Below are 17389 nucleotides of genomic sequence, written 5' to 3' on the forward strand. Positions count from 1 at the left end.
TTCTGATCATTGTCTTGTTTATATATTTGTGGAATAAAGAGCCATATACAGTCAGTCCACGGGTTACGTACAAGATAGGCTCTTTAGGTTTGTACTTAAGTTGAATTTGTATGCAAATAAGAACAGGTATATTTTATAATTGTAGCTCCAGACCAATTTTTTTGTCCTTGCGACAATTGGATTTTTAAAATTTTATGCTGTCATGGGAACAAGGATTATCGATAAAGTTTCATTTTAGACACCTTACAGCTGATCATTGGCGCTTGGGACTAAAGTAAAGCATCCAGAGAGCTTCACTAGAGGTCACAGAGGGCAGAGAGGTGCATCTGTAACTAGGAGTCGCCTGTTGTCTGTTAGGGACTGCCTGTATTAATTAATAATATTAAAGATTTTGAATGTTCTTATGTAATAGATAGTTGGGTTTTTTAGACCTGGTCATTCAGTCATTTTTGATTTTAGATAACTAGCTGGTGTTTATCTGTATTTAGTGCAGATAAGACCTTTGATCACTATATGGCTGATATTGTAGTATATAGTAGTATAGGAATTTCATTTATCTTTCAGAAACTCCACCATTCATCACACTTAGGGTTGAGATAAGAGAAGACTCTAATAAGTCTCATCTTGTCATATTACTATCTGAATACAGTAGGTGAAAGCAGTGTGATGAAATCATTGTGTGCCCACCCTACGCCATCTGGCCATCTCCGAATGTTTTGTACTACACTGAGCAGCATAGCTCTGCAGCTGTTGCATTTGGCTTGGGATACAGTTTTGGATAAATGTAGATTCCAGGAACATGTAATCACTTCCTAGGTGAGCATGTGCTCTATGTAGTTAGTAACATTGGATGCTAAAGGCATGTCAAAGTAACTGTAGTTACAATCTGATGACATTTTCTTGTTTTTCTTTTCTTTTCATTTTCTTTACTTTTCATTTTCTCTGATGACATTTTCTTGTTTAATCATTGTAATCTTGCAATATCTACAAAAATCTAGTGAAGATCTCCTAAGATGTCCTCATTTTACTGACTTAACAACTTTTTCTGCAAGCAATAGCAGGAATATTTGCACCATAATTTAAGGCATTGAACATTTTGCCTTATTCTTTTTATTTGTTGTTGATCTTGTTATTTATGTTGGTCAGGATTTTAGTAGTCCAGAAAAGTAGCATACATAACCGACCCCTTCATAGATGCGGTGTCGTAAAAGGGATATACTGTTTGTATCACAAATTAGTGAATTACCAAAATAAAATTGTGTTATTAATTTTTTACAAATCCTTTCATTTTCCCGCACCCATCCTAACCTGTAGCTAGCCTCCGATTTACAAAGAATTCACCCGAATTCATACTAAATCAACGAATCAACAATTAAATTTGCTAATCTCTAGAATGTATGTACAAATAAGCAAACATATAGGGGGGATTTAACACACCCTGTCATACCTTGCCGCTCTCTCCGCACCTGATATACTAGGTTAATTATCTGATAATTCCGGTCAGTGACTGCACTTCCAGGCAGTTGTATGTCTGGCCATGCCGGTTGTAGAATTGCGCCATTACGTGGGTCTGAGTGGACATTTCTTCCCTGTGCTGCCCAATCTGCTGTCTGACATGGCCCCCTTCACGTCCCTCTATGCCCACTTATGTCTCTCTATGCCAAAGTGTCATAAGTCAGAAAATAATCCCAATTCCTGGTCATGCTCCAAGAATTATGATTATTTAAAGTCTTGTATGTCTGAAACATGGGAGAAAATTTATTAAAACTGTCGGTGAAAAGACCAGTACACCATAATTCTGCCCCGGATAAATCAAGCTGGATGATTTACCTGGTGGAGTGTAAGACTGTGGACTAAGTCAGCTATTAGATGGTCTAGTTTATGCCAGAATTTTGTGGTGCACGGATAAATTTTTATGGCGCGCCAAACTAAGCCATGCCCCTTTCCCCAAAGGTCACGCCCTTTTATCAGACAAAAACTGTCTGAAATAGGCCTTAACCCTGTAGTAAATGCACCACAGTGGAAATTACACTTAAGGGTCTATTCACATTATCACTGAAAGCCCTGTGTTAGCTCCAGCATCATATCTATCACGTTTTAGATCAACAGATCGATAGATGTTATTAAAAACATCATAATCTGATATTTATTGATTCTGATATTGTTCAGTAGTGATTAGTGTGATAGCGCAAAGTGTGGCCCGTTTAAGCTCAACCCCCATCCTTGGATTAATGCTTGTGATAGTTTCTGGAATTAATTGAGGGTGGTAACTCTTTCATTGCCTCTGGCAAAGTCACCAGCAGAATTTAAATCACTTATGGCCATGCCCTCGCCGCATTTTGGGGAGGGTCGTCACTTCCCATCACGTCAAGGGAGAGCGACGACCCTCCCCAAAATCGGTCCCAGTGGGTGTTACTAATTTGTATCTGGATGTGGTCCCCATGCCTGCACTCAGACAGCTATTTTAAATTTCATGTGTCATCATGATAGAGTGAACATATTGGGGCTTATTTAGGATTGCAGATCACACTTTCATCGGACTGTGCACCGTTTTTGGGAATTGGACTGCTTGGACAGGTATTTAGCAAGTGTCTGCGCTGGGATTGTGTCACACACGATCGGTTTTTGGCGCTGGCTTCCATGCGGCACAAATTGGGGGGGGGGGGCGTGCTGGGCTCATGATCTTAGTAAGTAAATGTGCTCCATTGACTCCTTGCATATGCAATACATATGGTAAGGTAACGGTGTAAATGTTATACATATGAACTGAAACAAACATAGAAAACAAAATATGATTCATACACTATTTTAGAATGTTAGTGACTGCATGCTTAAAGATAATATTATTATGTCTGTATATATTAACCAAAAACATTTCTAATGTTAAACTCAAATGTTTTCTTTTTGCTTTGTACTTTAACTTAATGATGTCAAAAAAGGTCAAAATAAATATCAATTAGACATTTCCTTTAACTGTGATATTTACTTTTTAATGTTTTTCTAGATTAAGGATTTTCCTTCCTGTCAGTTTCACCTTGTATCTCTGTATCTGTTTTATTTGAAGGTTGCTTCGAATGCTGCATAAAATGCCTTGGGGGTATTCCGTATGCATCATTGATTGCCACTATCTTGCTCTATGCCGGGGTTGCACTGTTCTGTGGCTGTGGTCACGAGGCTCTATCGGGCACTGTCAACATTCTGCAGACCTATTTTGAAATGGCAAGAAGTGCCGGGGACACACTTGACGTCTTTACCATGTGAGTCATAGTATCCAAATATAACATATGTATCTGCAGAAGTATAATAAATGTACAGATTAGTTTAATAAACCAAGTGGATGCTTGTGTCTACATGTCTTATGTCTCTGATATTATCGCATACTGGGTATTATTTATTGCACTGACCCTGTGTGTGTTCACTGACCCTGTGTGTGTTCCTCAACCATTTTGTATGTTCTCTAGGGCTACACCGGAATAGAATCATATATAGTCACTCTATTAACTGTGTATGGCACTGACGGAAGTAGCCAAGTACTGCATTAAATGGAACCTGTCACCAGGACCCTCATTTTCACTAAAGACAGATTGCAGGAGCCCATCACGCCCATCACAACATCTGCCTTTCTGCATTTTCTAAACATTTGCATTACAATATATAACTTACAATGAACACTGACAGAATCCTCTGCGTAGTCTTAGGCGTTGGTCTTTGGTTTGGATGCATTTCAAAAAACAACATGTGACTTGTCTGTGCTACTCACTCGTCAGCTCTCAGCCCTTACCTTTGTGCTCCTCCCTCCTGCTCCTTCACAGCCTCGTGATATGACATCACGGGGAGAGGGAGAAGCTGTACAGAAGCACAACGGTGGCGGCTGTGAGCTGAGCAGTCTACAGCACAGTCAAGTCACATTTTGTTTTTTGAAATGCAACCAAACCAAAGCCCAACCACTTTGACTACACAGATGATTCTGTCAGGGTGCAAAGTAAGTTATAACACACAATTATATTGTAATGCAAATGCCAACCCCTGTGACTACACAGATGATTCTGTCAGGGTGCAAGGTAAGTTATAACACACAATTATATTGTAATGCAAATGGCATATGTGAAATGCAGGTGTGCTGGGTTTCTGTAACCTGTCTTTAGTGAAAATGAGGTCCCTGGTGACAGGTTCCTTTTAAGCTACATTTATCAGTGCCATAGAGACATAGCAGAGAATAAAGCAGTTAGTACAACCAGCTTATCTATTCATTGAGGTTATAACCAACCTACGTTCTGGTGATTTATAGGACCCCTACCGATCAGCACATTGTTCTCTTTTAACAATATACAATGTTAACTTAGCCCTCGTAATTTATTTTTAATAACTTTTTTCATTCTGTCTATCCCCACCCCTCATAATAGTCATTTTTGAATTTTACTGTACTGTATATGAGGTTGAATGAAATGACTAAAAAACAGCTGTTGTTTTCCACAAAGAGCGCCACTCTTGACTATGGGATGTATGTCACATTGTGACTTCTTTCCATTCACCTTTAATTAAGATGTTACGGTAAATGGAAACAAATGCCAACATTTGTACAGTAGAAGCAACCATTTTTAATGTCATGTAAACCTCCCCTGTTAGAGCTTATGAGCTCCTCCTATATAACACAGATACTTATAAAATCTATGTTTCTTTTAGTAGAAGCTTGCATCATAGCCCATGTCTTGGACTGTTATAGTCCTGGGAGACCTGTCCATAATCTGCTGACTGGCTCTTACCTTGCATTTGAGCCCCTCTTATCTATGTATGCCAATCATAAATGCCAACATAGCAACAGGCCTCAGGATTAAGAAGTTTGGTACAAGGGGGAAAGGATACTGGTTGGTTAGACACTAGAACTAGATGTCTAGATGATAGGTTGGTCGAAATGTCTTGAATATGTTGAATATATAAATGGACTACAATGTTACTTTCCAACACTTAGACTAACAGTGCTCTACCACTAAAAGATATTTCTCCTTCCACCCATTTAAATAAATGGTTAATGTATTCAAGGCTTTCCTACATAAAGTCCATAAAGTTCTTTAAATCTCATATAACTTTTTTTGTATGATTGGTGAATGGCACAGTCCCACATACATAGAGCAAAGAGCATCTTAACTAGAATAAATATCCATTTAAAACCTGGGCAGGACTCCTGCTTCCCAGCACAGGTTGCTTGAGATTTTCATGTGTCCTGGGCTGTATGAAAACATTTTTTTAATGGTTTGACATTTACTTCCTAGATATGGTACAAGAACCAAGCATCTGTCTACCTAATAAACCACTAGCACTATGTTGTCAAACAGCGTAACACCTTCTAGTTTTTGTTCCTTCCATGGTTCAGTGTGGTGGCATCATCCAGAAAATCAACTTTGAAAAGAGATGTAAATTGGTTGCATAAAGTCATGGAGGGTTTAACACTAAAGTCAAGATGGGGAGCTCTAAACACCTCCTCCTCTGGGATTAACATCATGCATCAGACTTCAGGATATTCAGTAATGTCACTGAATATCTAGGATAGATCTAGGATCTAGGACAGTGATGGCGAACCTTTTAGCGATCGAGTGCCCAGACTGCAAGCCAAAACCCACTTATCTACCGCAAAGTGCCAACATGGTAATTTACCTACATAAGGGCCAAATAATACTGCCACATGTTTACCACCACTATTAGTATGCATAACACAGACATATACAGTGCACACATGTATACAGTATGCATGAAACAGACATATAAAGTATGCATAAATATATATACAGTATGCATAACACAGACATATACAGTGCACACAAATATACAGTATGCATAACACAGACATATACAGTGCACACATATATACAGTATGCATAACACAGACATATACAGCGCACACATATATACAGTATGCATAACACAGACATATACAGTGCACGCATATATACAGTATGCATAACACAGACATATACAGTGCACACATATATACAGTATACATAACACAGACATATACAGTGCACACATATATACAGTATACATAACACAGACATATACAGTGCACACATATACAGTATGCATAACACAGACATATACAGTACACACCTATATACAGTATGCATAACACAGACATATACAGTGCACACATATATACAGTATGCACAACACAGACATATACAGTGCACATATATACAGTATGCATAACACAGACATATACAGTGCACATATATACAGTATGCATAACACAGACATACAGTACACACATATATACAGTATGCATAACAGACATATACAGTACACACATATATACAGTATGCATGGCACATATATATACACATATACGCACAGCACAGATACAGACACACACATATACTTATATACACATAACACAGACATACACACATACACACGTGCATGACAAAGACATATTATATATCTGTGTTATGCATATGTGTGTAAATGTCACATATAAACAAACATATATGCATAGCACAGGTATATATGTATGTGAACTGTATAAACAAATTTTAGACACTGTACAACTTACAGTTATCTATGAGGAAGGCACACAGCAGCCTCTGGATGTTCCGGGTCACAGCATCCCCCTCCCTCTCTCTCTGTCCGGCTCCACCATTAAATATACTCAGTTAGCCTCAAAAAGGTATCGCCTGATTTCTTCACTCTTCTTCGGCTCCACTTCAGGTCTTCTAGTAGGAGGGGGAGGTGCTGCTTCCTTCTCCCAGCGCTGCACTGGGAACTTCTAATAAACATTTAGAGGCTCCTCTGACAGGAGCACAGACATTGTCCTGCACCCGGCCAAGTGCTGCATCTGAGGGGCCCGCAGGTCCTCAGTGTAGAAGAACTGCATCTACCCCTTGCAGTGTGACCTGTCTGCTCTGTATATGAGCGCAAGGGGCAGATGCTGTTCTTCTAAACTGAGGACCTGAGGGCCTCTGCATACGGTGGAGGATGATGGCATGCGTGCCAGCAGAGAGGGCTCTGCGTGCCCCATCTGGCACGCGTGCCATAGGTTCGCCACCACTGATCTAGGACCTTCAATTACAGTGAAGGGGGCTTTCTAAGGAAGAGAGAGCTTGAGGGCCCCAGGAATTTTAACTTTACTTGTGGGCCCTAGCTTCTCAGTCCAACAATGTCTGTGCCTTATACACAATTTGTCCCCGTCTCAAATACCTAATTTCCATTACTATCTTCTATGTCCTCAACTTGTTACCCTTGTCACATCACTTTGCACTTTATATCTGTGACTGATTCATGCAGCATTATCTACATTCCTGTCACCAACGTGAAGAAGTGAGGTTGTAATCTTCCCAATTCAGAAAGACAGTTCTTTTCTTTTAATTATTGTTGAGAATTCTGTAATTTGTTGTTCTATTTTGGTCCATTTTGGTGAAAAAAGGTTGCATGTAGGTTTATGAGATTTTGTACATGTAAATAGCTATACAAGAGGTGGAGCTTAGATATCTAATAGTTGGGTCTTTTGCGGAAAAAGGAACTGCATAAAATGCATTAGCCAGAATTTTGGTACAACAAAATAGTTCCACTAAAGGGAGTGCTATATTTCACTGGGTACAGGTTCTTATACACACTAGTAAGTGCATGGCAGACATGCTTTTATTATACCTTAGTCATCAGTTGATCGTTTAATAAACCTTCTTAAACTTTACATGGCTCCATGCAAGCATCTTCCTGAAAGTCCTGGGGGCAGATGGATTTCTAAATTTCTAATTTACATATATCGTTCCCTCAACACCCCGTTAATCTATATTCAAAACACCACCCCCCCTCATGACGCCCCATGCCTCCCCCTTTTGGCGTCGGCTCTCTGAACAAGCAAACCTTGTGCGGTGAGCCTTCTCTGTCATGCGTCCCATTACTACTCTGTGTAACTAGGCAGTTTGCATACTCCATTCTGCCTAGTTACACAGCGTAATGACGCATGCGCAGTGAGCAGCAATCTCGCTCCTCACTGTGCAGGACAGAGATAGGAGGCTCACCGCGCAAGCACAAGGTTTACTTGTGCATTGAGCCAACGTCATGAGGAGAGTGATGTTTTGAATATAGATGAACGGGGCGCCAAGGGAATTAAATATGCTAATTAGTTGGGGATACTGTTTAAGAGGACTAGTGGGGTTTTATACCAATTTCGAGGACAACTGGAGCCACAATGGTTCAGACTGATTAAATTAAGATCTGGACCGAAGCCACTGTAATAAATATGGCACCGTTTTAGACTTTCTGATTTAAATGTTACAGAATATGTTGTTTGTTATGATTCAGTTTTGAGACCCCAATTTATCACAAGATCGGATCCAATTTCCTGATCTTCTGGTTGGATGTTATCTTGTTCAATCCTAATGATCTAGGAAAGATTCCCAATCCAGTAGATTTTTACATATTATTGAAACATTTCTTTTAGAACTTGGTGCCTATTTTCTTTCCTTCTCTTTTGATTATTTTTGGGCAGCTCAAAATCCTCGTTCAGTTAGCTCAGTTGTCACATTATAGATGAATGTGATTATATTTGTGCCAGGTTGGTAAAGCCAGATGTCCAGGAGACTAGAGAGGGCCCCTCCATAGAGGTGTGGATGTGTTTGTTTGCTAACCTTGTACAACAGCTGCCTGGAAAACCCCTCTAAGGAAAAGAGAGTTTGTATTACCTTAATGGGAAATTTACCAGGAAGTAGTGATTTTTATGAGGCACAGGCTATTACAGATTTATAAGATTCGTGCTGTAAATTTGACTCATGTTAAAAACAAACTTTGCCGAAAGTAAAAGCCCTACGGACCTGCTGCCCTTAAATAAACTCATCTTACAGAATGTACTTAATAAACTGCATCTTTGATGTAAAATGTTTCTAAATTTTTATTTGTGCAGCTTATCATTTGTTTAATATTTCATCTATAATGTATGATGTAAGAGTTTGTGACTTCTCACAAGAATATGTGTTCTAAAAACTAAATGTAACATGAAAGTGCAAGTGCTATCAAGCAGTTTTCCATTTTTATCTTACCACTTGTGTAAATGAGCTCACTCCCTAGAGGTTATATGTTGGAATTAAGAGAATGGATGCTTAGTGTTTTCTCTTAAAATGTACCACAGTATATGCATTACTAACACTCCTGAGACGAGTGGTTGGAAATCATTCTTACTTCTGGAGTTTTAGATATGGACTGGAAGCATAGCGGGAGGAGTGAGGATGACAGGAAGAAGAATAAGTATTTAAAGGGAACCTTCCAACTCCTTGGCACATAAAAACTAAACATATGGCCTCATAGGTGAACTGTACAAACTTTTTTGAGAAAATCTATGGCCGGAATGTGGGAAAATCATTTTATCTTTTTATGTGGAAATTAGTATTTTAATGTCCCGTTGATGTGGATATGAGGTGTGATGTACAGATACTTGCCCAGTTTTACAGGGGTAGCCGGGCACTGTCAATTCCAATAGGAGCCGTAGGGCACTGAAACTAGGCAGTAAAAGGTGCACCGGATCTCACAGCTATGCCCATGATGCACTAAAACTTTCATATGCTTATAAATAAAGATTCACTTGTATAGTACTATAGTTTATGTGAAATTTACCAATAGATTAAATGCTAAAATAAGTAAATTTAAATTCATTTGTGGCATCCATGTTTTATTATCAGTACATTATTGGGAGATCATTGGCAGATCCAGAGATTTCATGTAGATTCGATGCAGTCTAAAGACTAATATTTGTTAAGGATTTGATGTTCAAGAAATAACCTCCCCCACAAATTCTAGTGTATTCTTTTATTACACACCCCTAGTAATAAGTGCTTTATCTATTAGTCTGCATTGTCAGAATTCCTATTCGTTATGCTTTAATAAAATACAAGAAAATAAATGTAGACTATGTAAAGCCAGATACTTCTCATGAGAATATTAAAAATGATTGTCTTAGAGCTAAATCTTTATTTATGTAACTAACCTTTTTGGGCTGATGTAAATTAAGCAGCAGAACTCAGAGTAACTAGATATAGAGGTTTTCTATTGACTTTAGGAAAGATCATCATTTTCAGATTGTTCTGATTTCCAGTTCTTAGACCAACCTCTTCATTGTTTGTGGGGTACAGTGCTGTACATTTTATCATAATTGAATGGATAAAGAAACTTCTAGGCATAGCCACTACATAACACACAGTCCTGTTAATAAAGGGGTTGCAGCACTTGCTTAAATGGAGTCTTCCAATGACTTGAGGGGCTGGACTCCATCCATCTAATTTTCATGATCACCATCTAATTTTCCTGAATGATCCTTTGAATAGTCCATAGTTCACAGAAGGCTAACTTAGGGAGTAATTATAGTAAATAAAATTGATAGTTATGTACTACAGCTGTACTATATTTCAGTACAATGAAATATAAAATAATTCAATACAGGCAGTCCCCGGGTTACGTACAACATAGGGTCTGGAGGTTTGTTCTTAAGTTGATTTTGTATGTAAGTCGAAACTGTATATTTTATAATTGTAGATCCAGACAAAAAAATTTCAGCCCCAGTGACAATTGGAGTTTAAACATTTTTTTGCTGTAATGGGACCAAGGATTATCAATACAGACACTTTACAGCTGATTATTGCAATCTGGGACTATAGTAAAGCATCCAGAGAGCTTCACCAGAGGTCAGAGGGGTCTGTCTGTAACTATGGGTTGTCTGTAAGTCGGGTGTCCTTAAGTAGGGGACCACCTGTACATTAAAACTGTGAATTGTTAAATCATTTTCTCAGTTCCAACTATATATCAGATTTCTTCTGTTATCCCCTTCTAACCGTTTTTGTAGCTGTCACATATGATTATTGTGATCCTCTAGAACAGTTGTCATGTTATGATGCTGTACAGAAAGTGCAGACAGTGGAATTGGTTTCAGGCTGAGTCTAGAAGGAGGTCACAAGCTCCGCCTGGGTTCTGAGTTGTGTGTAACATGAATTTTCGCCTTTGTGGAAATTAAGGGAATATAAAGGATATGTGACACTTGTCCATTTCATATTAGTGGTTGTATGCACAGGAATTTTTTAAAAAGTTTTTTTTACAAAAACAAAATGGGGCACATTTACTAATAACATTGCTGCTATGTGTAGTTTCCTGTGTAGTGTGCAGAGGGCGCCAGATTCATGAATTGTGGCGACAGTTCTTCATGGATCTGGTGCTCCCTGCACTGCCCTGAAAGAGTGCACCACTTTTTTTTTGGTGCACCTTTGACATAGGGCTTGCAACACAATTCTGTCCAACTTTGCATGATAAATGTGGTTTGATTTGACTGTGGCCCCTTCAGTGCAGAAATTTGTGCACATGAAGAATAGGGCAGCGTGTGCAACAATTGTGTTGCATGTGCCAGAAATGTGTCTCAGACACTTATTAAATGCCTGTGTAAGCAGTTTGCACTGAAAAGAAAAGGCAAAGTCCAACAGAAAACTGGTGCAGGGGCATTAGTAAATGTGCCCCAAAGTGCACAATTACAAAGGTCTAACCACTGGAATCTCAGTTACCTTGAAATTGTGGCTCCACAGGTTATCTGAGTGAATGAAGTAATAGTGCGCCTTCAAGGCCATGCTCACTTTCATGACACTGGTCGAGTGCTGTCATGGGTTTCTCGCTCATTTTTCTAGAAATTTCTGGAGCAGTGATCATGCAAGTACCCAGCTTGTTCATTCACACTAAAGACTTTGGGGCCCCCAAGAATTTGTTTTTTTAGCGAATAAACCAATAACAATTACTCTAGTATTATGCTATGTCTTAAATCTACTTTTAGTTAGATTTAATTTTGAAAACACAGACAGACTTTGGTTGTAGCAGACTTTGTTTCCTCTGCCTGGTTATAGCTGACCCTAGTCAAAAGCCTTTCACTCAGCTAAACCAATTCCCTACACTTTAATGACAAATAATAATAATAATTCCTTTATTTCTATAGCGCACACAGATTACGCAGCGCTGCACAGAGCTTGCCAAATCGATCTCTGTCCCCAATTGGGCTCACAATCCAATTAACCTGTGGGAGGAAACCGGAGGATCCGGAGGAAACCCAGGTTAACATGGAGAGAACATAAAAAACTCTTTGCAGATGTTGAACCCAGGTCGCCAACACTACAAGGCTCTAATGCTAACCACTAAGTCACCGTGCTGCCAGATGTGGAGACATTGGGGAAAATTAATGCAGAACTCTGGTGCAGAAAGCTTCATAAATCTCCCCCAATACAGTGCAAAAAAATGGAGGTTATTTATCATTGGTTATCCAGGACTTTTGTGGTGTAAAAAAATTGAATTGACGTTTTTCAAGACTTCTCACTGCTAAAAAATCTCACTGGGCTATTTCGGCCACCTCATTAATCTTGAGTAAACATAGAACTGCTATTGCAACACCCTACACAGTCACATTCATGACTTGGGACTTTTGCAAAAAGTCCCATAAATAGTCTCATAGTTACTCCAATCCCCTACTGGTGTATGTGCTGGGACTTTTTATGCATTTTGAGACTTTTTGGGGACTTTTTGAAATTAAAATCCCAGATAGAAAGTAGACCAAAAATAGACATAGAACTGTCCCAAGGAACTGCCTAGTGATAAGTAACCCCCACTTCGATTGTCTAGTCACCACAAATCAGGACATGACTATCCAGTGTCTGTCCAAGAGGAAATGGTATATATGGTCTTAGAACGTATACAGTTAGAAACTGTATATTAGAACTCACATATTACACATAACCCATATACGAGGAATATATGGAAGAAATGTAATGCATTTATGTGATATTGCTCTAAGGATTTAATGCTTGGTGGCTTATAACGTTAATATAATCTTCTAATGGCTTTCTATGTTGTCTTGAATCATTAAGATCCCTTTATCGCTTTCTTTTGCTTTATTGGCTTAATTCATAATTAACTTCTTCATATACTGGCACTGCATACTGCGCAGCCTAATTGTATATGCCATTAAGATAAAAGCATTAGTTATACACTAACATTAGAAATTATTCACAAATCTCTTCTCCTTCTTCTCCTTAGGATTGATATTTTCAAGTATGTCATCTACGGGATTGCAGCTGCCTTCTTCGTCTATGGTATTTTGCTGATGGTAGAAGGATTCTTTACAACTGGTGCCATTAAGGATCTCTATGGGGATTTCAAAATCACAACTTGTGGTAGATGTGTGAGCGCATGGGTATGTTACTATACTATTTCTGTAAAATCGTTCTATATAAACTTTGTTGTTCTAGTGTAAGGTAAAGATTTGCCTTTTGTGTGATAATGTCAGAAATCTCCCCTGTACCCAGACCTTCATCTATGGCCTTTAGGCACTTATTCCATTGATTTTTTTCAGTAATTGCAATCATTTGTTATGGCAAATGGGTATGAAGGGGGCGGGGGCGTGCAGTGGGCCCCGTGACTGCACACTAGGTATAACTTTTGAATGTTAAAAGGGGTTGTCTGTTTTTATTCAGCAGGCAGGCTGGGGAGGGATTTTTTTTAAAAAACCAAACGTGTACTTACTTCCTTTGGCACTCCTGATGTACAGGCCGTCCCCCTGTTTGTTTACAAGGGCTCAAAAGATGAACTGAGTTCAGCTTGTGGACAGCCAAAGTGGCCGCCCACACCTCGGCGCCTTCTACAGCATCGGGAATAGGGACAGGTGGGTGTGCCGTCTGAAGCTGAACTCTGCTAAGCCCCTGTAAACAAATAGACAGTGGCGTGGGAAACTGGGGCAACAGAGGAGGTGAGTACACCTTTGTTTTTTTAAACATCTCTCCCCAGCCTGCAGAATTTTGAAAACAGTCGGACCAAACATTTGCAGATCATAACACAATTCTACAGCACACAGGGCCCGTAATTGTAAATCATTTGATATATCTGGTGGCCGTACTGCACGGTGTACAAACCTACACCAGGCCCTACAAGGCAAATATTTACAAGTCTGTAGCAGCGTAATTTGTAGGGAGTGTGAAAGTGCGTAGCTTTAAGGGGATAATAATCGCAATGCCTGCTGGTTTGTAAGGTATTGCTTTCATTTTAGGGCTTGTACACCACAACATTGGAGCCCTGATAACCCTTTTTTTTCTACATTTTTGCTGCCGTAGCTCTGTTCAACTCCTTTACATAGCTGGCTGTACTGCTGCCTCTGAGATGAGCATATCCACTTCTGCTCTTTCTAGTTTGCCATTCTTTTAGAGTACAGAGTTAGAAAATGAGAGGTCCTACAGGAGAGCAGGGGAAAGGTAGAGGGAGAACAGAAACAAACATCAGGAGATTTGGAGAAACTTGGTAACAGATTTACCAGGTCTAAATTTGTAAACCATTCAAGATAATCTAAAAAATTCCCAAAAGTAAACCCATTTTTGTATCACAAAACTATAGTAAAATTGCTGAAGGAATTAGAATAGGAAAAACAGTGGAGATGACACTTTGCATCAATCATCTGCCTTGTTTACGCTGGAGTTACAACATGTCTGTCATTGATCAGTGCTGTCATTTACCCACATAAATGTTTTGTGAACGTTATCATTTACCTAATAGATTTTTCTGGTGTAGAGTCAAGCAGCTCCTAGGAGTTAATGCGAATGAAGAATTCTTCACTAATAAAGTGCGAAGGGTTTTTATTAACACCATAGTAATTGGTGCCAAGTACTGTCAGCCGATAGGCAGCAGATTCTAATTAGCAGGAGGACAGATGGAACACAGGAAATAACCCGTATACAATCCATTTGGCTTCTTTACTCCATGTGATAATGCATGATTTGTCCCTAAAGTTATAGTCAGTGACATACAGCATGTACATAAAGTAGTTACTAGTGTGGATTCTTCTTAATTCATCACTAGTTTGAATGGTAGAAAGACATTTGATGGATACATTCTATGAATATGAATAGCTCTTGGTATACAATACTGAAGCTCAGTGGATTCCTAGAAATAAGCCAGGATCATTTTCCACCTCTTGTATTGTGGTCTCTCTGTAGTCTTGAGACACAACACAGTGACCGCTTCAACTAAGCACTCTCCAGTTACAACACAAATCATTCACAATGTTGGCTGTTCGGCTGCATTTTTTTGTTTTATTTTTTGTGTTTTTATGATTTCTCATACTGTTTCACAATTCCCACCTGTTCATTCTACAAGAATCTTAAGTGAGAGTTATCCAATAAAATAAAAGTCCATTAAAGCATTCTTGTAAAAAAAAAACATTAAAATACTCTGCACATTTTACTTGTGGATTTCCTATTTTCCATTCTCGGTGTAGCCTGGTTTGACAACATTCTTTATTACGGTGCAGATATGATGTCCTTATCCATTACAGCCAGTGATTTATCACAATGATGACTGGGGGCTGAGCACTAGTAATATTCTAGTAGTATAAGCTGACTTGAATATAAGCAGAGGCACCTAATTTTAACACAAAAAAAAACTGGGAAAATGAATTGACTTCAGTATGAGCCTAGGGTAGGGAATTAATTTGTCACCGCCTCCCCTCACTAATAAAATGCCCAACAGCCTCCAGACTGTTGAAATGCCCAGCAGCTTTCCCCAGTAATCAAATACCCAGCAGCCACTTCTTGCCAATATAATACCCAGCCGCCTCCTCACTAATAAAATTCTCAGCCGCCTCCCATCACTAATAAAATGCCCAACAGCCTCCAGACTGATGAAATGCCCAGCAGCTTTCCCCAGTAATCAAATAGCCAGCAGCCACTTCTTGCCAATGTAATACCCAGCCGCCTCCTCACTAATAAAATTCTCAGCCGCCTCCCATCACTAATGAAATGCCCAGCAGCCTTCCCCCTAATGAAATGCCCCGCAGCCTCCCCTCACTAATAAAATGCCCAGCAACCTCCCCTCACTAATTAAATGTCTACCAGCCTCTTCTCACTACTGAAATGCCCAGTAGCCCCCCTCATAATAAAAATGCCCAGCAGCCTCCCCCACTAAAGAAATGTCCAGCAGCCTTTCCACTAATGAAATGTGCAGCAGCCTCCACTCATAATAAAATGCCCGGCAGCCTACCCACTAATGAAATGCCCAGCAGTTTCTCCATTAATGAAATGCCCAGCACCTTCCCTCATTAATGAAATGCCCAGCAGCCTTCCCCCATTAATTAAATGCTCAGCATCTTCCCCTCACTAATGAAATGCCCATTGCCTGCCTCTCATTATATATATAAAAAAAATAAACTCAATTCTTTCCTCTGGTGCTCAATGCAGTACCCATTCTCTTTTGGCTTCCTGTGTAGCAGTGTGGGTAGAGATAGGTCCATGACATCGTCAGTCAGCAACACCATGACCATAGTGTGTGCAGGGCAGTGTGCGTGATACCGCCTCTACCCGCACTGGTACATAGGAAGCCGAGAGGTGAGTACTAATTTTATTCTTTTTTTATACTCAAGGTTAAACCAAGTGGGATAAAAACTCAAGTATATGTAGTATTGCCCCTTTAATAATATTTCTTGTCACACATAAGGATTATTTTAAAGAATTTAAATCAGTAATGTTAATTTGTAATATACAATAAATATATTATTATAACATTGGTTAGCAATTTTTTTCATTTTTAAACTCCAACCTGAGGATAACCATTTTCGAGCCATCTCATTTATTGTCTGTGCAACGGGTTGTTTGTATTTTTCTTGTCATCTGAAATTAATCAGAATTAATGGATCAGAGTTAATAGACTAAAATGGCCTCTGGGAACAGATGCTGTATGACTTTACCTCAAAAGTCTTATATTGGAAAAAACAACAACTTCATGTGGAACCACAATGGTGTGTATTTAGTGGTTAAGATTTCCCCTTATCTAATTTGTCCTTGTTACTATTATATATGAAATTATATTAATGCAACTATTTATATTTTAGTTTATTATGCTGACATACCTCTTCATGCTAGCCTGGCTCGGTGTCACAGCCTTCACCTCCCTACCAGTCTACATGTACTTCAATATTTGGACTGTTTGCCGAAACGCTACATTAGTCAATGAAGCTAACTTTTGTTTGGATCTTCGTCAGTTTGGTAAGTTATTTTATTATATTTATTTCCAGTGAGAGACACCATGAGGGGCATTTATTACTTTTGGTGCAGGGTGGTGCAAGAACCCTATATTATTCAATGGGATATAAGTTTGTGGCGCAAGGAATTAATTGGCACACAGACTGAAAGGTTTAGAACTCCCTTGACTAGCTCTTAGCTGGGCTATTTCTGCGCCACAAAAAGCACCAAAAATGTGTCGGAATATAGAAGCAGAAAACTGGTGGATTTACAAGTGGCGATTCACAAAATTTTGCGCCCAGAAATAAAGTGGAGGGTGTCGCAAAACACCAATATTAATCACCGATACTTCATAAATTTAGGTGCAGAGAGGAAAAAAAAAC

General features: G+C 39.1%; 1 protein-coding gene across 2 annotated transcripts in view; it reads left to right on the forward strand.

The window, feature by feature from the left end:
• The window catches only part of GPM6A (glycoprotein M6A), a 162984-nt gene that overhangs the window by 134172 nt on the left and 11423 nt on the right, over nucleotides 1-17389 (forward strand). For both annotated transcript variants that reach the window (XM_072123747.1, XM_072123740.1), the window contains exons 2-4: nucleotides 3065-3257; nucleotides 13042-13198; nucleotides 16877-17030. In XM_072123747.1, the coding sequence (XP_071979848.1) occupies nucleotides 3065-3257; nucleotides 13042-13198; nucleotides 16877-17030 (504 nt within the window). The remainder of the gene's footprint in view (nucleotides 1-3064; nucleotides 3258-13041; nucleotides 13199-16876; nucleotides 17031-17389) is intronic.

This window comes from Engystomops pustulosus, chromosome 1, assembly GCF_040894005.1.
Source record: "Engystomops pustulosus chromosome 1, aEngPut4.maternal, whole genome shotgun sequence".
NCBI lineage: Eukaryota > Metazoa > Chordata > Amphibia > Anura > Leptodactylidae > Engystomops > Engystomops pustulosus.